Below are 24,569 nucleotides of genomic sequence, written 5' to 3' on the forward strand. Positions count from 1 at the left end.
GCCTTTGGCTTTCTTAGCAGTAATTTATCAAATCTGTTAATTAAGACGATGTGACTGCTATTAACCATAAATAGGGCACTCCAAGTTACCCACAGTGTGCAGTTTTCTAAAACCCATATTTAAGAAAGACCGGGCGAACATCTTTACCCCTGTCCGCCAGAGATGGCATCTAGCTGGCTGCAATCCACTGCCCGCATTTACCATTGCACAATATCGCAAGTGCGCAACTCCGCCCCCTGCTTGCACACTCTATTAGCTAAGTGTCCAGGAGGATTGCCATACTGTCGCTAAGCTAAGACACTCAGTGTCTGATATTCAAAAGCTCTCGTCAGCTTGGAGAGGTCCCTAAAAAATGTTAGAAACACAAATTTCCAAACATAATAAAGTTGCACACCCAAGCTGCTTCTTATTCCTCCCTCCTCCTAGACACTCCACACCTGACATTTCTATTACTATAGAAGACTCTATTCTCAAAACCTCATCCCATGTCCACTGTCTCTGTGTCACACTCAACTTTCTTTAACCAAGAAACTACAAAAATACTAATTCATTCCTTTATTGTTTCACATATTGATTATTGTAACCTACTTTTAAATGGCCTTCCCATATCTCACCTCTCTCCCCACCAATCTATCATAAATACTTCAGCTAGACTAATCACAAAGGCGCTATCCTATTTGGAAGCCTTGTCACAGAGGCACATTTGCTTTTAAAAACCCTATCACTTCTGGAGGTCACTTACAGTGAAAGTGACGCAATAGCACTTTCCCCCTTTCCTATCATACCCCTGTTCCCTATAACCTCTCCACTGAAGAGTAGTAAACTTAGAAATTACAAAAGCAAAAACATTGCATTTCCCTTTTTTTATCCTCCCCTTACCCATTAATTATCCTATACCCACTGACGCTGGTGACACACTTCTCATAGTCTTAGTCTAATCCTCCTAGAGGCGAACTGAGTTTACCCTCCTGACTTTTTAGTCCTCCTATTATTTTTTCATAACCTTATCTCCCCCTCCTATTGGCTCCAAATAGGCAACAAACATGCAACCACATAGGATGATTCCCCTAAAATTTGTGACGCTCAACACCCAGGCCCTCAATTCTTCCACAAAAAGGAGTCTTTTGACCCGTTATCTCCTCCAGCACAAAGTCCACATTGCCTTTCTACAAGAAACCCATTGGCAGTAAGGCACTAATTTCTTCCACAACTCATCTTATTTCCCAGTATGTGAAACCACTAAGTTCACAGAAAAAAAGCGGGATGGGGTGGTCCTGGTACATAAAGCTATAAAGTGTGACATAGAATATAGAGAAGCTGATGCTGAGGGGTGGTTTCTAATCATAGTATATACCCTAGTCTCTCTCTATGCTCCCAACACTAAGCAGATCCCTTTCCTCCATGCCACAATGGACCGCATTGAGAAAGTGAAGAGGGGACATTTGATTATTGGAGGGGATTTCAATTTAGTTTGAGACCCCTACCTTGATAAGAGGTCTTCTGACAACTCCCCTCATGATATGTGTTAAGTCTTTTTCAGCAGCTTTTAGGAAACTGTGCTTCCAGTGTAATCTCTATGATGTATGGAGATGTTTGTCTCTGAACGACAGAGACTACACTCATTATTTGAGCCCTCACAACTCCTCTTCTCGAATTGACTCAATTTTTTGTGATAACTGGACCTTGGATACTTTTTTTCCTCGGATATCAAACTCTGCCCTAGTGGTGGCAAAGTGTTCCTTCTCTTTTTGCCCGGAAAGCCAACCTTTACGCAGAACTTAGGGAGCTAGAAAACAATAACAAATCCCATCCTTCCCTTCTTTTCACGCAGAAGTTAAGACAAATACGCAAGGAAATTAATAAAAGAGAAAACAAGAAAGTTCAAACTAACTTGCTCCATCTGAAACAGCTCTATTATTCTAAAGACAGCAAAGGCGATAGGCTACTTGCAAGTAAACTCCAGTATCAAACTCAACAGAGACGTATTCCGGCCATTAAGACAGGGAGTAACATAGTTTATGCCCCTAAGGATATAGGAATAGCCTTCGCGAATTATTACCAGGCCCTATACAACTTAAATGAAAGTCCAGATATCTCCAAAGCGAACATGGTAGAAATCCAGCATTTCCTGGACTCACTTAATCTACCACGTCTCTCCCAGGAGGCGAATGACCATCTTGCGCTCCCTCTCTCTTGTGAGGAGGTACTTTCAGTAATGTGATCCCTTAAGTCAGGGAAGGCCCCAGGGCCTGACAGCTTCACTGCATCATTTTATAAAACCTATGCCCATGAGTTAGCCCCAATCCTCACAAGATTCTATAGGGAGGTGAAGAACCTGGGCTCCCTGGCTAGGGAGTTCCTGGAAGCCAGTATCCTCACCATTCCAAAGGAGGGTAAGGACCTGTCCCTCTGTGAAAGCTATAGACCTATATCACTTATTAATGTGGACATTAAGGTCTATGCGAAGATCCTGGGCAATAGACTTGCAGCTTATATTCCTTAACTGGTCCATCTTGACCAGGTGGGATTTGTCTTGGGTCGACAAGGCTCTGACAATACCAGTAGGCTTCTAAACCTTTACACTGAATCAGCAGACATGGGCCTCCCTCTTCTCACCCTGTCGGTCGATGCAGAGAAAGTGTTTGACAGGGTGAGATGGAACTACATGTTTTTGACCTTAAAAACTTTTGGCTTGCCGGTGTCGTTCTGTAGGGCCATAGGTGTGCTGTACTCCAGCCCCTCAGCAAGGGTGCGGGGTTTGGGCTTCACATCCCCGTCCATTTTGAACACAAACTGAACGAGACAGGGCTGCCTGCTCTCCCCTATCCTTTATGCCTTGTCTATAGAGTCTCTGGTGGCTGCAATCAGGCAACAAAGAGAGATCCAGGGCCTTATAATCCATGATTCGGAGCAGAAACTTGCCCTCTTTGCCGATGATCTCACAATTTTTCTGTCGGACCCGCTGGTTTCCCTTCCCCCCCTCTTTGCCCTGCTGGACCACTTTGGTACACTGTCCTATTATAAAATTAACGTTTCAAAAACGGAGGCATATTCTATAGGCCTTCCATCTGGGGATCTACAAAGACTACAGAGCAATTATCCCTTCAGGTGGTCAATCAGGGGGATCAAGCATGTTGGAGTGTATCTCTCTCATGACAAGAAGATAATTATGACAGATAACTACTCTCCGCTGTTGAGTGAGATAGAATCCCTTCTCAAGTCAAAGAGATATGAAGAGGTCTCATGGCTGGGAAGAGTGGCAGCTGTCAAGATGATGATACTCCCAAAAATCACTTATCTTTTCCGATTTCTGCCTCTACTGGTCCCCCGGTTCCTCCTTCTCCGATTCCAACAACTTTTCTCCAACTATGTGTGGAGAGGTAGGAGGCCAAGAGTGGCCGCCCATGTGCTGCACAAATCAATGGAGAGAGGAGGTGTTGGACTTCCGAATATCAAGCTCTACCATGAGGCGGCGATGATCACCCATGCATCTGCGTGGGGCATTAAGCTCCCCGGCAGACAAGATGGCGGGACCTGGAGCAGGCCTCCCTCCCGGCCCATATTAACCTGGAGGATCTCCTCTGGATCTCGCCTTACTGAACCAGATGGATCTGATAGAGAAAATAGATCTTCCCCCCAAACTTAATTTTGACTTAGTTAGATTGAGATCCCTGCTCAGAGCCTGGGGATTTCTCACGGAGTTACCTAGAGCAGTGATTGTCAACCTTTATTTTGCTGTGGCACACTTTTTTACATTTAAAAATCCTGTGGCACACCACCATCACAAAATTTTACAAAATCACACATTGTAGTGTAATACAGCATATATATATATATATATATATATATATATATATATATATATATACACACATATACACACAAATACTGTACTGTCATGCCATGCCTCCTACAAACTATACGTGACATATTGACATTCATTCACAAACAATCATAATGATTGTCTGTGAATGAATGTCAATATGTCATGGTTGTAAATGATGCCTGCGTGTCTGCCTGATGAGCCTGTCACATACCTCCCAATATTTCATAATTTGAAAGAGAGACACCCCCGCACTGGGAAAAGTCCAACCGCCCCACCCCCCGCAAACTGGGAAAAGTGTTATCTGTGGAGCACAAGATTATATGTGGAGCATGGTACGCTGTTCTGGAGGAGGAGCAAAGCGGCGCCAGCATGCATGGTGGATTGAAGTGTCGTATGGTGCTGCGTGTAGAGCCAGCACTAGGCACCGTGTTGTGGGGGGTTCCTTCCAAGTGTGAAAACGGGTCGGGGAGGCGAGCTGCCGCTGCAGTTATCCTCAGTCATCATCTCACTCAAAATAAAAAAACGGCCCAGAGTAAAAAACAAGCAAAATTTTAAAAATATGTCACACTGTTGTCAGTCTGCCAGGGCACACCTGAGGATCTCTCATGGCACACTAGTGTGCCACGGCACACTGGTTGAAAAACACTGACCTAGAGACCTAACAGTATGGGAGTCCAGATGGGAAGCTACCCTCCAACTCCACAAACCTCTGACCACTCATTACCAATGTTTCTTAGACAAAGATTTGTCTTTCCAGACCGCCCATACTCTGGCATGGGAAAGAGAATTGGGAAAAGAGTATCTACCATAACAATGGATGCAAGCCATATCTGTAACCAGGACCGCTATACACTGTGTGACAATGTATGAACTTTTCTATAAATTACTAACAAGATGGCACTTACTACCCACCAAATTACAAACGTTTTACCCCACATGCTCTGGTCTGTGCTGGAGGGGATGCGGAGAAAGAGGCACCCCTTTACACATTTGGTGGGATTGCCCCTGATTTACGGATTATTGGTCCAAGACGAGACATCTCTGCACTAGCTTGGTCCTCCCAGATGTCACCCTTTCTTCTACGGGTCTACTCCACATTGATATTCCGCCAATTCCCCTCCCAAGTCAGATTCTACTGATCTGCATCCTTCTCTCTACCAAACTGCTGATAGCCAGAAACTAGAAAAAGCCTCAACCCCCGAGGTGGAAAGGGGTGTTGGATGTGGTTGCATATCTTAGGTCTATGGAGGAGGGAGTTTATTTGGCAAAGAAACAGATGGGGATATTTTCCCAGATTTGGGCACCCTGGGAAATTCTCATGGGAACCAAAACATATAGCCAACAAGATGAATAAATTATTGCTTGTCGTCTGAGAAGCTGGGAGGACTAGACCCTCTTCGGATTATCCCAATCCCCCTCCCCTTTTTTCTTCCTGATCCCTACATGTAGAAGTTCACTGCTCCCCCTTTCCATCCTACTATTCCCTATATAAGACTCAGGAAGGTGATAATAGGCAGCCCCCCTCTTTTTATATATTAGGGTGCCCCCCAGATTAGAGGCTCTCTGACCACCCTAACTGGATTGAGGGATGATTTTTTTTCCTGCCTGATCTATGGCAGCACCCCTTCTGCAGATAGCCGACGAAGGCTCTCGTGGGCTGATCCCTTCCTTGACGGGACTCTGACCTGATTTTTCCCCCCTCCCTTGTTTAAGAGACCATTGGTTCACCTGCTGGTGGAAGTATGCAACTGTTCCCTCGGTTGATATAGCATTATACTCATATTAGTATTGAGACTAGTGGAACAACTTTGAAGTTAGTACTTTGTACACCATACTTGCCCAGTTTAAAGGGAACTTAATAACCTATGTGTTTTCTTTTCGATGGTCCTCCCTTATCCTACTTCCCCTTCCTTTTAGGAATTTTGTTTACTATCATATTCATGCAGAATGTTGAATTCTTGTTCAGTTTGCGCCCAGTCCCGCCCAAACTCTGTAACCCCCAGGTCGGGACAGGCGATGTGTATTGTAATGCTCAGAGTTTTTGCAAAATAAAAATCTATTATAAAAAAAAAACCCCTATCACTAAAGCACTAAAGCACAATCTCTCTTGAACATCATTTTTGTGACTACAATACTGCAATTGAGCAGTTTTACGTTTTACAGTTTTAGCAATTGTAAACACATTAAGGGAAAAACTATTTTTCAGTATACTGTCCCTTTAAGGAGTTGATCACAATCCTTTCAAAGAGTTTATCTAATGATTTTTTATTATTAAAACAAAAATCACCAATAAAGTCTGTGGACATTTTGAGTCTTTATCAAGTGCCTTTATATGTCAAATTTGATAAGTGTAATATGGTCTTGAAAACCTGTTGAAAAGCACCTACAAAGTGGATAAAGCACCTACAAAGTGGATAAAGCACCTACAAAGTAGACAAAGTTCCTAATTAGGCTTTTTTAAGGACAGGAAATATCTGGAAAAACCACTTTTGAGATTGAGTCAAAATGAAAAGTGCCATTTTTGGATTAAATGCTGCCGAAAATAACTCAGCCTTTAGATAGTGATTGACCCTATAATGTTTTATGTATATGTGTACTAAAATGAAAATTTACTTTTTTTACTCTATTTAGATGTTTTGGTTCTAATCATATTTTTAAAAACAGATGTATTTTCATATACATTTAATTTAAAATGTGTTCTTTTAGATTACAAATCCTTACAATAATATTTCAGAACTGTAAGACCAAACCTAACAAAATAAAACTCATGCCAATGTTAAAATATATTTTAGCATTAAAAAATGCCTAGTTCTAGGGCTATTTTTTTTAATTGCTAGCTGCTGGCTTACAGATTGTAAATATTAACTGCCAATGTCCCTTTAAAAAAAAATTCTAACGGGAGTCCCCCTGGAATGCTCATTTTAGCCTATTTTTAAATATTTAGAAGCAAATTTGCAAATATGACCTGCTAGATTTGAAAGAAATGTAGTAGTTGTTTTTTTTATTTTTTTACCTCCATTTATCAAATGCCGGAACCTTATACATCCAACATTGTGGCAAACAGGCAGCATCAGCAAATGTTCTTACAGTGTGCGACCCCTGCTCTCACTACTTAACTAGCATTTCAGGCCCACTTACCCAAGCCTGAAACACTCTAACATCATTCAGCTTCATAAATTGAACCCTTTTCGTGTTTGTTTTGGTGTGTGTGTGATATGGCTGCTTTAGTTAGCTACAGCCCAAGTAGCTTTGATAAAGTACTCATATAGAATTAGTATATTTTAGGAAAAGGCATTTATCAGGAAAATAAATTGCAAAATGTGATAATCCACTGAATGAATATATCTCTACAAGGTGTAAAATTTAGCTAAAAAATCTAGTCTATGGTTAAGATATTAGAGAAATATTTTCTGGAGGTTTGTATAAATTGCTTTTGCATTAACCATACTTTTTTAGTGTTTGAAGACTAATTTGCATACATCAAGTTTTTATAAAAATATTTTTTTTTTCTAGAGTACATGATACAGTTGGCGCTGTAGCAATAGATTCTGAGGGTAATGTATCCTGTGCCACATCAACTGGTGGAATAACCAACAAAATGGTTGGACGTGTTGGAGATAGCCCAATAATAGGTATAACAGTTATTTTATGAAAATGATCTATTAATCCATGCATCACATACCTTATTCATCTGATGAAAATATACACTTTTTCAGCTCATATAAAATCTTATCATTAGTAGTGTTCCACATTTAAAGGGACAGTATACACTAATTTTCATATAACTGCATGTAATAGACACTACTATAAAGAATAAGATGCAGAGATACTGATATAAAAATCCAGTATAAAACTGTTTAAAAACTTAATTAGAAGCTCTCAGTTTAGCTCTGTTGAAAAGGTAGCTGGAAAGCCCACTGCAAGTGGGAAATAAGACACTCCCCACTCCCCTTTCTTTTGCATATGAAAAGACCCTTTACACAAACAGGAGCAAGCTGGAGTAGGTATCTGACAGTATTCTCATAAAACTTTGGGGCTTGGTTAGGAGTCTAAAAATCAGAGCAATGTTATTTAAAAATAAGCAAAACTATACATTTAAAAAAAAAAAAAACTTTATAGGCTATATAAATAGATAATCTACAAAACATTTATGCAAAGAAAAAATGACGGCTAGATTACGAGTTGTGCGTTAGAGTAAAAAGGCTGCGTTAAGAGGTCCTAACGCTGCTTTTTTACGCCCGCTGCTATTACGAGTCTTGAAGGTTTAGAGTCACCGCACACATCTTTGGCCTTACCGCAAAACGGATTGGATTTCCATAGCGCCGGTATTACGAGTCTGTCCTGGGAGGCCAAAAAGTGAGCGGTACACCCTACCCTGTCACGATCCGTGACGCATTTTAAAGTCAATAGTTAAGAGTTTTATGGTACAACTCTGTAACATAAAACTCATAACAAAAGTGCTAAAAGTACACTAACACCCATAAACTACCTATTAACCCCTAAACTGAGGCCCCCCCGCATCGCAAACACTATAATGAAATGTTTAACACCGCCGCCACCTACATTATATTTATGAACCCCTAATCTGCTGCCCCCAACATCGCCGACACCTACATTATATTTATTAACCCCTAATCTGCCGTCCCCAATGTTGCCGCAACCTACTTACACTTATTAACCCCTAATCTGCCGCCTCCAACATCGCTGCCACTATTTTAAAGTTATTAACCCCTAAATCTAAGTCTAACCCTAACCCTAACACCCCCTAACTTAAATATAATTCAAATAAATCTAAATAAAATTACTATCATTAACTACATTATTACTATTTAAAACTAAATACTTACCTATAAAATAAACCCTAAGCTAGCTACAATATAACTAATAGTTTCATTGTAGCTATCTTAGGATTTATGTTTATTTTACAGGCAAGTTTGTATTTATTTTAACTAGGTAGAATAGTTATTAAATAGTTATTAACTATTTAATAAATACCTAGCTAAAATAAATACAAAAGTACCTGTAAAATAAAACCTAACGTAAGTTACACTAACACCTAACACTACACTATAATTAAATAAATTAACAACAATTAAATCAAATTAAATTAGCTAAAGTACAAAAAAAAACCCCACTAAATTACAGAAAATAATAAACAAATTACAAGATATTTAAAATAATTACACCTAATCTAATAGCCCTATCAAAATAAAAATGCCCCCTCCCAAAATAAAAAAACCCTAGCCTAAACTAAACTACCAATAGCCCTTAAAAGGGCCTTTTGCGGGGCATTGCCCCAAAGTAATCAGCTCTTTTACCTGTAAAAAACATACAAACAACTCCCCTAACAGTAAAACCCACCACCCACACAACCAACCCCCCAAATAAAATACTATCTAAAAAAACCTAAGCTCCCCATTGCCCTGAAAAGGGCATTTGGAAGGGCATTGCCCTTAAAAGGGCAGTTAGCTCTTTTGCAAGTCCAAAAAATAAAACCCACCCAATACACCCTTAAAAAATCTAACACTAACCCCCTGGAGATCGACTTACCGGGAGAAGTCTTCATCCAAGCCGAGCTGAAGTCCTCAACGAAGCCAGGAGAAGTCTTCATCCAAGCCGGGCAAAGTGGTCCTCCAGATGGGCAGAAGTCTTCATCCAGACGAAATCTTCTATCTTCATCCATCCGGCATGGAGTGGGTCCATCTTCAAGACATCCGACGCGGAGCATCCTCTTCATCTGATGACTAAAGACGAATGAAGGTACCTTTAAGTGACGTCATCCAAGATGGTTATCAGCCACTCGGAATCTAAGGGACGCCATCTTGGATGATAGAAACATAGAAACATAGATATTGACGGCAGATAAGAGCCATAGGCCCAGCAAGTCTGCCCGACCTTACCTAACAGTATAAACTTATCTAGTTCATAGGATAGCCCTATGCTTGTCTCATGCATTTTTAAAGTCCCCCACAGTGTTTGTTGCTACTACCTCTTGAGGAAGTTTATTCCATAAATCAATCACTCTTTCTGTAAAGAAGTGCTTCCTCAAATTACTCCTGAATCTACTACCCTTTAGCTTGAGCTCATGACCCCTTGTTCTTGAATTTTCCATTTTATGTAAAATACCCACAGCCTCAGTTTTACTAAACCCTTTAATGTACTTGAAAGTTGCTATCATATCACCTCTTTCCCTTCTCTCCTCTAAGCTATACATATTTAGGTCATTGAGCCTATCCTGGTAAGTTTTATTTTTTAGACCATGTACCATTTTGGTAGCCCTCCTTTGCACAGATTCAAGTTTGTTAATATCCTTCTGAAGATATGGCCTCCAGAACTGCACACAATACTCAAGATGAGGCATAACTAATGATCTATAAAGTGGCATAAGAACCTTACTATTTCTGCTGCAAATACCTCTACCAATACATCCAAGCATTCTGCTAGCCTTACTCGCTGCATTACTACATTGTTTACTAAGTTTTAAATCATCTGAAATAATAATTCCCAAGTCCTGTTCCTCGTCTGTAACAGTCAGTAAAGTGTCATTGAGTCTGTAATTAACATTTGGATTTTTCTTCCCTAAATGCATTATTTTACACTTTGCTGTGTTCAACTTTAGATCCCAGTCGTTTGTCCAAACCTCCAATTGTTGTATATCACTTCTCATTTTGTCTACCCCCCCTGGAACATCCACTCTGTTGCAAATTTTTGTATCATCTGCAAAGAGACATACTTTCCCCTGTAGCCCTTTGCTGATATCGCAGATAAATATGTTAAACAAAACAGGCCCCAGAACTGACCCCTGAGGAACACCACTAGTAACAGCCCCCTCTGCTGAATGAACTCCATTTACTAAGACACTTTGTTTTCTGTCCTTAAGCCAGCATTCCACCCAGTTCACAATTTTTGAATCTAGACCAAGGAGATATAGTTTGTGAATAAGTTTATTGTGTGGGACGGTGTCAAATGCTTTGCTGAAATCTAGATATGCTACATCAACTGCTCCTCCCTTGTCTAATACTTTTGTTACATAATCAAAGAAGTCAATTAGATTAGTCTGACATGATCTCCCTGAAGTAAAACCATGCTGATTTTGGTCCTCTAAATTGTTTGTCTTTATGTAAGTCATAATTCTTTCTTTTAAGAGGCTTTCCATTAATTTCCCTACTACTGAAGTTAAACTAACTGGCCTGTAGTTGCCAGATTCTTCTCTACTGCCCTTTTTATGAAGAGGTATTACATTTGCTATTCTCCAATCATCTGGGACAGCTCCTGTTAATAGTGACTGATTAAACAGATCAGTTAATGGGACAGTTAGCACTGATCAAAGTTCTTTTAAAACCCTTGGATGAATATTATCAGGACCCACTGCCTTTGTAACATTTATTTTTGATAATGCTAACAAAATCTCATCCTCTGTAAAAAGATTACTGTTAAGCTTATTTCTATTTTGCGTAGCATCCCTTAATGTAGACATTGTATCTTCACAATCTTTAGTGAAAACAGAACAGAAGTAATCATTGAGACAGTCTGCAATCTGCTTATCTCCTTCTATTATTCTACCATCAACTGATTTCAATTTTACTATTCCTACCTTATTTTTTCTTCTTTCACTGATATATCTAAAGAATGTTTTGTCCCCATGTTTTACTGACTGTGCTATCTTCTCTTCTGCATGAGCTTTAACCTTCCTAATTAACTGCTTAGTCTTTTTTTGTTGGAGTCTCCATATTTTCATATCATCATCTGCTTGTGTGTGTCTGTAATTTTTATAAGCTATCTTTTTTGTCTTTACAGCATGTGCTACTTCTTTGGAAAAGCAAATTGGTTTCCGCTTTCTTTTACTTTTACAGACATGTCTAATACAGTGTGCGGTTGCATCTAAAATGGCACCTTTCACAAATTCCCACTGTTCTTGAACCCCTGTAATAAGAGTTTTCCCCTTTAAATAGTTTTTTAGGTATTCTCCCATTAATGAAAAATCTGCCGTCCTAAAGTCTAAAACTTTTGTTTTAGTCTGGGTGGACAGTTCCTGAACATGAATACTAAACCAAACAGATTGATGATCACTGGATCCTAAGTTCTCACCTACAGACACATCTGAAACTGTATCACTGTTTGTAAGTATTAGATCTAATATAGATCTAATATATATATATGATGTCACTTAAAGGTACTTTCATTCTTCTTTAGTCGTCGGATGAAGAGGATGCTCCGCGTCGGATGTCTTGAAGATGGACCCGCTCCATGCCGGATGGATGAAGATAGAAGATGCCGTCTGGATGAAGACTTCTGCCTGTCTGGAGGACCACTTCACCCGACTTGGATGAAGACTTCTCCCGGCTTCGTTGAGGACTTTGGCCCAGCTTGGATGAAGACTTCTCCTGGTAAGTCGATCTTCAGGGTGTTAGTGTTAGGTTTTTTTAAGGGTGTATTGGGTGGGCTTTATTTTTAGGTTAGGGTTTGGGCTTGCAAAAGAGCTAACTGCCCTTTTAAGGGCAATGCCCATCCAAATGCCCTTTTCAGGGCAATGGGGAGCTTAGGTTTTTTTTAGATAGTATTTTATTTGGGGGTTGGTTGTGTGGGTGGTGGGTTTTACTGTTGGGGGGTTGTTTGTATTTTGTTTTACAGGTAAAAGAGCTGATTACTTTGGGGCAATGCCCCACAAAAGGCCCTTTTAAGGGCTATTGTTAGTTTAGTTTAGGCTACATTTCTTTTATTTTGATAGGACTATTAGATTAGGTGTAATTAGTTTAAATATCTTGTAATTTGTTTATTATTTTCTGTAATTTAGTGTTTGTTTGTTTGTTTTTTTTGTACTTTAGCTAATTTAATTTAATTGATTTAATTGTTAATTTAGTTATTTTATTTAATTATAGTGTAGTGTTAGGTGTTAGTGAAACTTAGGTTAGGTTTTGTATTTATTTTAGCTAGATAGTTATTAAATAGTTAATAACTATTTAATAACTATTCTACCTAGTTAAAATAAATACAAACTTGCCTGTAAAATAAAAATAAATCCTAAACTAGCTACAATGTAACTGTTAGGAATTATTTAGGTAATGAAATAAGTTTTATTTAGATTTATTTTAATTATATTTAAGTTAGGGGGTGTTAGGGTTAGACTTAGACTTAGGGGTTAATAAACGTAATATAGTGGCGGCGACGTTGGGGGCGGCAGATTAGGGGTTAATAAATGTAGGTAGGTGGCGGCGATGTTAGGGCCAGCAGATTAGGGGTTATTAATATTTAATTAATGTTTGCGAGGCGGGAGTGTGGCGGTTTAGGGGTTAATATTTTTATTATAGTGGCGGCGACGTTGGGGGCGGCAGATTAGAGGTTAATAAGTGTAGGTAGGTGGCGGCGACATTGGGGGAAGCAGATTAGGGGTTAATAAGTATAATGTTGGTGTCGGCAATGTCGGGGGCGGCAGATTAGGGGTTAATAAGTGTAAGATTAGGGGTGTTTTGACTCGGGGTTCATGTTAGGGTGTTAGGTGTAAACATAAAATGTGTTTCTCCATAGGAATCAATGGGGTTGCGTTAAGGAGCTTTACGCTGCTTTTTTACAGGTGTTAGACTTTTTCTCAGCCGGCTCTCCCCGTTGATTCCTATGGGGAAATCGTGCACGAGCACGTTCGACCAGCTCACCGCTGACTTAAGCAGCACTGGTATTGGAGTGCGGTAATGAGCAAAATTTTGCTCAACGCTCACTTCTTGTCTTTTAACGGTGGGTTTGTAAAAACTGTTATACCAGCGCTGCAGGGAAATGAGCGGTGAGAGAAAATTGCTCGTTAGCACCGCACAGCTCCTAATGCAAAACTCGTAATCTAGCCGTGAGTGTATAATGTCCCTTTAAGAAGCCTGTTCCACTAGTAAATAATGCATCTTTGTTTTGTCAAATAATATATTTGTTTGTTTATCTTTTCACTGATTTCCTTGTCTAACAGAACATGATTCTTACTAACCAAAAAACAAGCACCTTTCCATATGGATGTTGTATGAATATGTATGGTTGTTGGCACATTGGGCTGTAGAAGAAAAAGATATAGAAGCCCCCTCCTCTTCTCTTAGAGGGACATAAACATCTTGTAATTACAAGACTGTTCTGCTGTTTTGCAATAGATTAGTAGATAAACCGAGGATGATAGGTTTTATAACAGATTAATATCATGTCCTGCGGGTTGTTTTTCAATGTCCGAACACCCCCATATCTTACTTTGTATGAAGAACTCAATCTGTCTTTTGTTTTAGCAGAGGCTTGTTAGGGAGACATTTGACACAGTTAGAGTCATGAAGTCTGCAAGGGTGCAGAATTGTTAAATTACATGAAAATTATGATAATAGTTTCAATTATGAGCATTATTATTATTATTATTATTATTATTATTAAGACAAGCATATTTATAACTTCTCAGCTTTTAGCACAACTGTATATTGCCTTATTTAATCCATTTACTATTTTATCCAAACTTCACATCATGTGTCTAAGGTGTTTTGGCCAATCTTTTCTCTCGAGAACTAACCTTAACAATGTCAAATATAATCTTTATATTTAATTAGCCAATCAAATAGAAGGCAGTGATGTGCTTTTTTCTAAACTTTTCCTGACAATAAAAGGAAGACACAGTTTTAGCAGCAAATCCAAGAAATGCATGAGTCTACACACACACTCTCTAATATGTAGTCCTTGGTGACACAGGAGTCCTTATATTTTCCTATGTACCTTAACCAATTATTGTGAAATAAATAGGTGGAAAGAGATCTTTAAATTCTCGAAATATGAACATTTTGATACAGGTTGTGATCAAGTAAGTCTCTGTTACAGCTTGGGTAATTTAGAAAAAGGTATGTGCATCTCTTTAAAACCTAAAGGTTTTTGCAGATGAAATGGTGCCATACCTTCAATGCAATTATTTACAACAAAAAATAAAATTGGTTGCAAAAGGTTTCATGGAACCCTGGTTGTGCTTAATTTAATATGGACACCATCTCATCATGTGTAGATTAAGGCCTTGTAGGCCCATGGGTCCTAAAAGTCTAAAGTTACAAATCTTTAGTCACATTAAAAAGTAATATCTAAAAAGACAAACACATACATCAAAAGTAATTGCATCTTGCAGTAAAACAACCCATCCACTTTAATGCATGCAATAAATAATTGAGCTGTCTTGAAATATTGCCTCTTTAACAAGCTACAGGTCTCTTGAGTCCATACCTTAAACATTCCAAACATAATCTGTTTGTTTGACTGATGACTTCCGTCATCCCTGCCCAGTCTTCTCTTCTTTATCTGACAGGATTTTCTGTTTTTTTCCTTGCGACAAGTAATTTGTAGATAATACTGCCAGAGAAAGAAAACATGTATTTTGGAAACATTCTGTTAAATAATGGTATGCCATTATAAATAAAATAAAAAAATATTGAAGAACTCTTTTTATATCTTAGGCATTACTGCCACATGCAAAAAAAAAATTCTAGTAGAAATATTATATAGAAGAATTGTATGTGATCTTTACATACTAATTTATGTTTTCAATTCAACTTATAAGAATACAAAACAATATGCCTATACCAATTATTGCAAAGCTAAACTAGCACAGAAAACTATGTTCTATATTGAGAAGTGTTATCCTTATACAGAGGAAAAATGTGATGGTAGATAGAATACAAATGGTCCATCTTTGATAATTAATAGTAATATTTAAAATTTGAATTCAGTTCACAGTGAAGCCATTAGCAACTTTCAGCTAGCCAAATAGTTGTGTTAATATGCATAAATGTAAGAGTGCTCTAGTATTACACAAATATATGTAAAGCACTTACTTATTCAATAAAAAAAACATCACAGGGTTGTTTGCAAATCACCAACTAATTGATATCCTTCACTTTACTGTAGTGCAATCCCACTTGATCTGTACAAGAGTTTGGCTGCTTTATGATTTCTTAATAAGTACACATAATTGATGTTGAAAACAAAACAAATCAAAAAATGTAAAGCTTTTCAATGGATCTTGAACACACATCTTTGCAAACACAAGTTATGCTTCTTATGTATCAAAGTCAAGCCATTTGTATGGCTTTTGATAAGCTGAAGATTAGTCCAGATACATTATTACTAGTTTTATCCAGAAGATATATATATATACATACATATGTGTGTGTGTAAAATCCAAAATGATAAATATATATTCAAATATCATCTATATGTAAATAGTTTTTTCCTGATTTTTTTTATGCAAATACCAAATTCAAGCAGTTTATTTATATCTTTATTTGTATTTTCAAACTATGTTTTATTTCCCCTATTTAACCATTTAATGACACAGATGAGGTCACAGGGTATTTTAGCCCTGTAATAGCACGGGTCTAAACGATAGTGACGAGATGCACTTTAACTACATGCCTCCCTCCAGCCGCAATATTTAACCTCTTGCAGTGAAAATTACAGGCAACATATAGAATATGACTGCTGTCACTAAGGGGTTAAATCAAAAGCTAGGTGTTACAAACATTTCATAAACTTTAAGAACATTAAGAATGTATATTTTTTTCCAGATTGAGAATTGTGCCTAATAAAGCTTAATCATTTCACAAAGAAAATCTAAACATGTAAAATCTAAACTCAAATTGTGAAAATTAAATTAAAATGTGATTTTTTTAATAAATCTTACAGTTTCTAGAAATAAAGCTATAATGGATTTAGTGCTATCAAATAGTACAGAAATAATATTAAACATAGAAGTGAAAGAACATTTAGGTAACAGTGATCATAATATGGTATCGTTTGAAATCACTTTCTATAGGCAGAGTTACAAAGGGTCAACAAAGACTTTTAATTTAAAAAAAAAATGCAAATTTCAACGATTTAAAGGGACATGAAAACCAAATTTTTCTTTTATGATTCAGATAGTGCATGCCGTTTTAAATAACTTTCAAATTATTTTCTATTATCTAATTTGTGTCATTCTCTTATATACAGTAGGTTGGTTTAAAAGCTGTTGATTGGTGGCTTGCCTCTAGCCATCAGCTAGTTCCCATTGGTGAACTACTGTTCCTTCAACAAAAGATACCGAGATAATGGAGCAAATTAGATAATAAATGTTAAGTGGAAAGTTGTTTAAAATTGTTTAATCTGTCTGAATCATGAAAGACATTACGTATTTGTGTTTCGTGTCCCTTTAAGGGAATCTTAAAATAGTATAAATTTGGACACATTATTCCTAAATAAAAACATAGATACATTGAGAAGATTTAAAACTTTGTTAAATAAATATACATATCAATACATGGTTTAATAAGTAAATGAAATAAATCCAAGCCAATGAAGCTAAATACAAATGTTTCAAAAGAAATTAGTAAGAAACATAGAGCATTTAAATTATTCAAATAAATAGTACAGACAGACTCATCATTTCAAATGTACAGTATAAGGGATGTAACAAAGTATGCAACAGAGTGCTCAGATTAGCCAAAATTAAAAATGAGAGATTAATTGCAAAGGATTCTAAAACTAACCCAATACGTTGTTTAAGTATTTATATGGCAAAAAATCACATTAAAATGTGTGAAGGATTACATGATTAAAGGGACATGAAACGCAAACATTTTTCTAATTTACTTATATTATCAAATGTCCTTTGTACCCATGATATTTCTTGTTGAATAGATACCTAGATTGGCATCTGGAGCACTACATGGCAGTAAATATTGCAGCCATCTAGTGCCCTTGCAAATGTATTAAGTTCTTGCAAAACTGCTGCCATATTGTGCTCCAGAAATGGGCTGGCTCCTAAGGATATGCCCTTGATTTTTAACAAATAATACTGAGAGAACAAAGAAAAATTGATTATAGAAATAAATTAGAAAGTTGTTTAAAAATTGCATGCTCTATCTGATTCATGAAAGAAAAATGTGGGATTTTACATCCCTTTAAAGGGACCAGGGAAAGGATGAGGGGCTAAACCATTTATTTTCTTCAATATACACAAAGGAGGAACCAATTGGGCAGACATTTAAACAAACTAGAACATACAAGTCCATACAAATATCTAGATGATATCAGGGGGAAAAGGGATCATATCAAGATAAATAAAAGTCCAGGTCCAGAAGGAATTAAACCAATGGTTCAAAAGGAACTTTGCACTCTCATAGCCAAACCTCTACTCTTGATTCTTCAAGACTCCTTAGTCTCAAGCATAGTACCTGGCATAAAGCTGATGTGGTGCCACTTTTTAAAAAAGGTTAAGAAGGGCTGATTCAGGAAGCTATAGACCAGTAAGCCTGACATGAGGAAGATACTGGAAGGAATTATAAGAAATTATATTCAAAAATATATATGGGAAAAAAGATTATAAATTCAAATAAGCATGATTTTATGAGAATTAGATCATGTCAAACAAATCGAATTAGATCGTATGAGAAGGTAAGCAAGAATATAGATAAAGGTGAATCCTTTGGGGGGATTTACTTGGATTTTGCAAAGGCTTTTTATACAGTGCCACATGAAAGAATATTGTACACAAAGAAAAGACTGGAAATAGCAGAACATGTTAGCCCATGGTTAATTAACTGGATAAAACACAGGAAACAATGTGTTGTAATAAAATTATAATGCTCATTGGACAAACGTATTTAGTAGGGTCACACAAAGATAAGTACAGGGCCCTGTTATTTTTAATATTTTTATTATAAACTTGGAGGAAGGATTAAATAGCAACATCTGTATTTTTGCAGATGATACAGATTTGTGTAAGGTGAAAAGGTTAGTGCAGGATGTAATTGCCTTGCAGAAAGATTCACAAACATTGAAATATTTGGCTGATAAATGGAAAATGAGATTTAATATTGGTAAATATAAGGTTCTATGTTTTGGAAGTAGATATATGCAGACTAACTATAATTTAAATGGGACTAGATTTAGAAAAAAACAGAGGAAGAAAGGGATTTAGGTGTTCTTGTAGATCACAAGCTAAGAATGAGTGTGCAATGCAAGATAGCAGCTTTTAAAGATAATAAGATACTATCATTTGATAAAAGAGGCATAGATGTAAGGTTAGAAAGCATAATTATGTCACTAAATAAATCCCTGGTAAGACCTTGCCTTGAGTATAGAGTGCAGTAGGACATTACAGAGTTCAGAGAAGGGTGACAAAACTAATAAGTGGAATGGAGGATTTAATATATGAGGAAAGGTCAGCCAAATTAGGTATGTTTTCGCTAGAATATTGTTGCTTGAGAGGTGATATGATTACTTTATATAAATATATTTGAGGCCCAGAGACAGAGTTGTTGGAAGCACTGTTTATTCCAAGAAAATTGTTTGTAATATGAGGTCACACTTTAAGGCTAGAGTAAAGGAGATTTAATCTCCTCATTGCCTAAGGAGGTACCTTAGATACATTAAATAAAATACTTTGATTATTTCTAACTAAAAACTGATTTCAGGGATATGATTGCCTGTGTTAAATGGGTTGTTTTTCTAATTGTTTAATATAAGTTCAATTGGCAACTTTTTTATTGTAAATCAAGAAGGATCTGTATAGGTTGACTTTGATGGACTTCTGTCATCTTTCAACCTCCTCTACTATGTTACTTTGTTCTAATGGAATACTAACTATGCAATACATGTACTTATTATTTTTAAATTATATTAGTTATGATAATATAAAGTAAACCATTTAATAGTGGTTACATTTTTTTAACAGGATCTGGTGCGTATGCTGATAACTTAATCGGTGCAGTATCCACAACTGGGCATGGAGAGTCCATTATGAAAGTTACTCTTGCAAGACTTGTACTTTTTTACATGGAACAGGGTAAGTTGTTATAGCTCATTTAAATTAACACTAGTAACTGATAAGAACTGCAAAACAATCCACTTTATACAATATGACCATGGCTAGCCTTGTCAGCTGTGGACTCAACTCCAAACTGGCTCCTCAAAATGAGTCAAGTAGTAGATGGAGTTTTGCTTTAGAAAAAGAAGTGTAGCAAACAAGATATTAATGTGTTGTTTTTTTTTTTAAATGTTTGGACTCAACTAAAATGATTTTTCTATATCAAGACAACAAGACAACATTTCTTATGACAAATAATATTTTTGGCTAACTTGCATTTTACATATTTTATTGCATTCACTTGTGGAGACTAGCAACACAATTATTTAGCAATATTTTTCTAAATCATTTTGGAAGTTATTTTCATTTAAGGTGAATGTAAAGTTAACCATATAAGCAAAAGTGAAATGATAGAAATGAAAAAATGAATGAAAGTTTCATTAATGAAATTGTTAGTATATACTTATCTTCAGATATATTTCACTAGAAACGCTATAGTAAAAGATCTGGAGCTCCGGTCGCCATTTTCAGCAATTGATTGACAGATGAATCATTTGCAATCAACTAATCGCCAACAATGATTAGTTGATTTCAGATGATTCATCTGTCAATCAATTGCTGAAAATGTTGACCGGAACTTCAGATCTTATCCAGGATCTGCTCCAAGGGGGGGCATTGGGGGGCAATGCCCACCCAAATAGAATGTTGTGCCCCCTAGGCAGGCTTTTTTACATTTTAAAAGTGACGGAACTTCCAGGGTCCCAAAGGTCGCATTCACATAAACCATTTGTGGCCACCGGACCCTGGAGATCCGCCCCTTAGGAGAAGGGTTGGCGCTTGCATATAGGCAGTCTTGTAAAACCACGCCCCGTCATTTACATCATATTCTGCTGACTGCTGTTACCATGTGAGTGACGCAACTTACCTGTAAGACCCTCTCACCCGCCCCACGGTCCCAACTGAGGATGAGGTAGTTTTCATCCAGATGCTCAAGAATCTGTAGCGAGGCCGGCCGCCTAATGTGTCCCCTAATGTGTCTGGTTGGTACTTGGCAGCGCTTTATTATGTAAGGAGGGGACCTTGGAGTTTCTTGTGTCGCGTGTCAGTGAGTTTTATGTTGAGGACTCGGAGACGGGGGATGGGAATGTTTTTTTTTTTTGTTTGTTTGTTTTTAAATAATTTTTATTGAGGTTTTTCGAGTGTTACAACAAAAAAAATGTTTGTCACAAGTACAATAAATTGATATACAATAACTTTACAAGCGGGTATATAAACAGTCACATGTGAGTGCTTATTTTGTTCATGACATTATAATATATAAGAGACTAGGTAACCCAGGGACTTAGGTTAAATAGTAGTAGATGAGTATCCAATTAGACATTAAGTAAAAATAAGTAAAAATAAAATCCAGAACCCACAAAAAACTGGACAAACAAAAATGAAACCTCATTTTCTTTTTTTTTTAAAGCTTAAAGGAGGAGTAACTACTGTGTTGGTCGCATGCTGACCAAATGTTATCATGAATGTTATATCAAGTGTAGTTACTCAGAGTCAGTGTACAAACACATAACGTATGATAAACTGAAATAATATATATAGAGTATAATCACCACGTTGCCATAAGAAACATTTATAAGGTTATATATTCTAGTAATAGTGGGACAAGTGTGGGTTAGTTTATGTTTTGGCCGCTTTTGGACCAAATTAGCGGGGAGAGGGGTAAGGGAGTACAGCGGGCAAGAGCCGCTCGAAGTGGAGTGGGGAAGGGAATGGGGGGCGGAGCCAGACAGGATAGCAGGATAGTTAGTAGAGGTCACATTATATAGTTACAGTAGTGGGCTTCAAAGGAAGGATGTGTTGTTTATAAAACTATTAGGGGGAGACGTAGCTCTGTCATAGTATAATAAATAACAAAATAAGGTGTTTGTAGTATGTATGGTAGATCTATATAACCATAAAACAATACCTAACTGTCTCCAAGTATTTGAGAGGAAATCAGGCCAATTATACTAGATGTCGAAGTACCTGCGGGACTCAAGTGGTAAGGTATATGAGTATCTATAAATAGTCAAGCCCAGCATAAAGTGCGACTAAATGGAGAAACTCAGAGGTAAACTTGCTTGCTTTGGTAGTTAGAGAATCTGCAAACATAGTTATACACAAAGCAATAGTGCATCTTAGATGTAGACGTCTCTTGTAACATCACTAATATATCTCAATATAAGGCAAAGCAGAATGGAAAGTCACTAGCGAAGATGTTATAGCTATACCCAATAGTCAAAGTTGAGTAAATGGCATTAGTAATAGGCTAACTAAATAAAGGTATCTCATGTCAACTGGGCTATATGATACTGCTTGAAACTATAACAAAGTTCTAATCAATATGGTCATCAGTTGAAAATATATCGCAGCTATGCTATAGCAGAATACCCCTTTTAAACAAAATTAGGAGTAAAATCAGTAAATAAGGGCAAAACTTCATAAGCTACCAAAGAGCCCAGATTACTAAATACATGGTTCCAGTATGCCTTAGCTATATTAAATAATGTACATTCAAGTGACCTATAATGCTAGAACAGTGGATAAACAATATTGTACTCATGAGCTGTTGTGTATACTATTTACAGAACTAGCCATAGCTGATGCAAAAAGGATAAAATAAAAGTAAGCCTAATTGAATCCTGCACTCTGTAGACCTGAGGGAACTCTTATTAAAAAGCTAACAAAAAGCCCTTAACTTGTGTGTTAGGGGTAATATATAATGGAACAATTCAAAAGCAGCATAGAACATATATAAATTATGGAGAACAGGTCAGTTAAGCTATTAGTTTAACTTGCTGAAGCAAAACATTGAACAATACCCAGATATCTACTAGCATCCACACCAGCCCCTGATGTTGTGAAACTATCCATCATAGGCAGTTCTATATGAAAACATTACATAATGATGATAATACTGTTAGGAGAAAGGAAGCAAACTGTCTCCTACAAACAATCCCTTAGCTAGAGAGGCCTCAGAACGTAAACAAATATAGCATGCTTGGCAAAGTGGAAGTCCGGTAGCAAAATTATCTTCCCCATATTGTCAGGCCATCCTCAGTGAATGGAATAAGGAGTGACTGTATAGGAGCCTTGATGTAGTGCCACATGTTAAATGTTATCTTGTACCTAGTGTAATTTCTCTACAAGGGTTTGTGAAATGAAAATGATGTATCTATAGACACTAGAATAGGCACCCCTTTCTGTGGATCATATAAAAAAATAGGAATAAGAAACTGGTGCTACGTGTCGTAGCAAACTTATCTAAGCTGTGCGAACTGAGCTGAAACACCTAGAACTTTGCATTGAGCATAATATAGGTCAATCAGTTGTGGGTACTGTATAATCATATTGCCCATGTGGAAGCGTGTGGCAAATGGAAGCCCGGGAAGGAGTTCTACTTAGCCAACACCGGTAATGTCAAACCGGGATCTATCCTGCAGAGGGTACAGCAGATGTAGTGTCGGAATCAATAGGCAGTAGGGCCTGCCCTGCACAGATGTAAACGGTCCGCTGAGGTTGTCAGCTAGAAGAGTGTCCCAACAAGTAAGTGTCCAGCTTCTTACGTTGCAGCGATTCCCATGACACCCCTTTGAAAGCGGGTAAACATCTGATTGCTGAGGACCCATCTCTGGGATCTTGGATCTAGCAGTTGGGAAGATCTCAAAGACATCTCCGGAGGTAATGGGATCTGCGAGGTCAGCTGCATCCTCCGATACCACAGAACGCTCCGCAACTCTGTAGAGGGGGTCCGGTCTCCTCATCGTGTCTGAGCGCTGCAGGAACAAGATGTCTCCTGCTAAGGTAGGTTGGTGATCTTCCCCCAATGAGTAGACAGCATCGCGTTCAGCTCCAGGGCTCTGCAGTGGGGAGGAGGAGGAAACGGCTGCGGCATGCTCCATACACTGGGAATCGCAAGAGCTGCGTCCTAGCTCCTCTTCTGTATGGCGCTGTTTAGTGTTGAGTTCTTCATGTAATAGAAGGAAGTGGTAGTCCATTTTAGCCTCTAGTTGTTGCAGGAGTTGTAGTATCGTCGCCATTTTGGGTAGGGGTTGAATTTTCTTAGAATCAGTGAATCTCCTGAGCACTACCCCTGAAAGTTCGCTATCTAACTTTTTGTTGCTGTGTCAAGTTGCAAAAATGCATAGTTATCAGGCAGCTTCTACCCAAGAACTAAGATATCGTTGGACTTTCCATGCAGTAGTATATAATGCCTCGTGGTTGTCTTCCAACAGGGGAACAAAATCTTCACAATATTTATGTGTCTCCGTCCGTCTATTAGCTCCTTGGTTACTGTTTTCCTCTCCAGAGCCTAAATCCTGAAGTGTTTGACTTAAATTTGTAAGATTAATAGCTGCAATATAATATATAAAGCCCGGAGCTTCCCAAGCACACGTCTTGCTCCCTTGATGGCTAGCTCCGCCCCCGGATGGGAATGTTTTAAACTTTCATGTTAGCATTCAGCCAGCCAAAGCAACTGGATTACTGGAAACCCCCAAAATAAACCATTAAAATAGTAGACAACATGTTAACAATGAATCACACATCTAAGAAGAAATTAAAGCTGAAGTGTCAAAGCATATTTTTAAATTTAAATGTGTTTTTATTAATTTTAAACACGTTATACTAATAATTCTTCTTAAATAAATATTTATGTGTTTGTATTTGTAATATTTTAACACTTTTTTAATTTTTTTGCACATTTCAGATTTCTTTCATCCGTATTTGTGTTTTTTTTAATAGTTTGTGTAAAAAAAAAATAGTTATTTTTGACAACCATGTACATAGTTATGTAATCACAATATAGTTCATATTTCATCTGTGCTGTGCATGTTATAACTTTATTTGTAGAACGTGAAGCAATGT

The 24,569-nt window shown here is 37.5% G+C and overlaps 1 protein-coding gene across 1 annotated transcript in view; it reads left to right on the plus strand.

Moving 5' to 3' along the window:
* The window catches only part of LOC128655452 (isoaspartyl peptidase/L-asparaginase), a 155,256-nt gene that overhangs the window by 103,852 nt on the left and 26,835 nt on the right, over window positions 1-24,569 (plus strand). The window contains exons 6-7 of the mRNA XM_053709072.1: window positions 7,340-7,458; window positions 19,533-19,643. Coding sequence (XP_053565047.1) covers window positions 7,340-7,458; window positions 19,533-19,643 — 230 coding nt within the window. The remainder of the gene's footprint in view (window positions 1-7,339; window positions 7,459-19,532; window positions 19,644-24,569) is intronic.

The sequence above is a fragment of the Bombina bombina genome, chromosome 4, assembly GCF_027579735.1.
Source record: "Bombina bombina isolate aBomBom1 chromosome 4, aBomBom1.pri, whole genome shotgun sequence".
Taxonomy (NCBI): domain Eukaryota; kingdom Metazoa; phylum Chordata; class Amphibia; order Anura; family Bombinatoridae; genus Bombina; species Bombina bombina.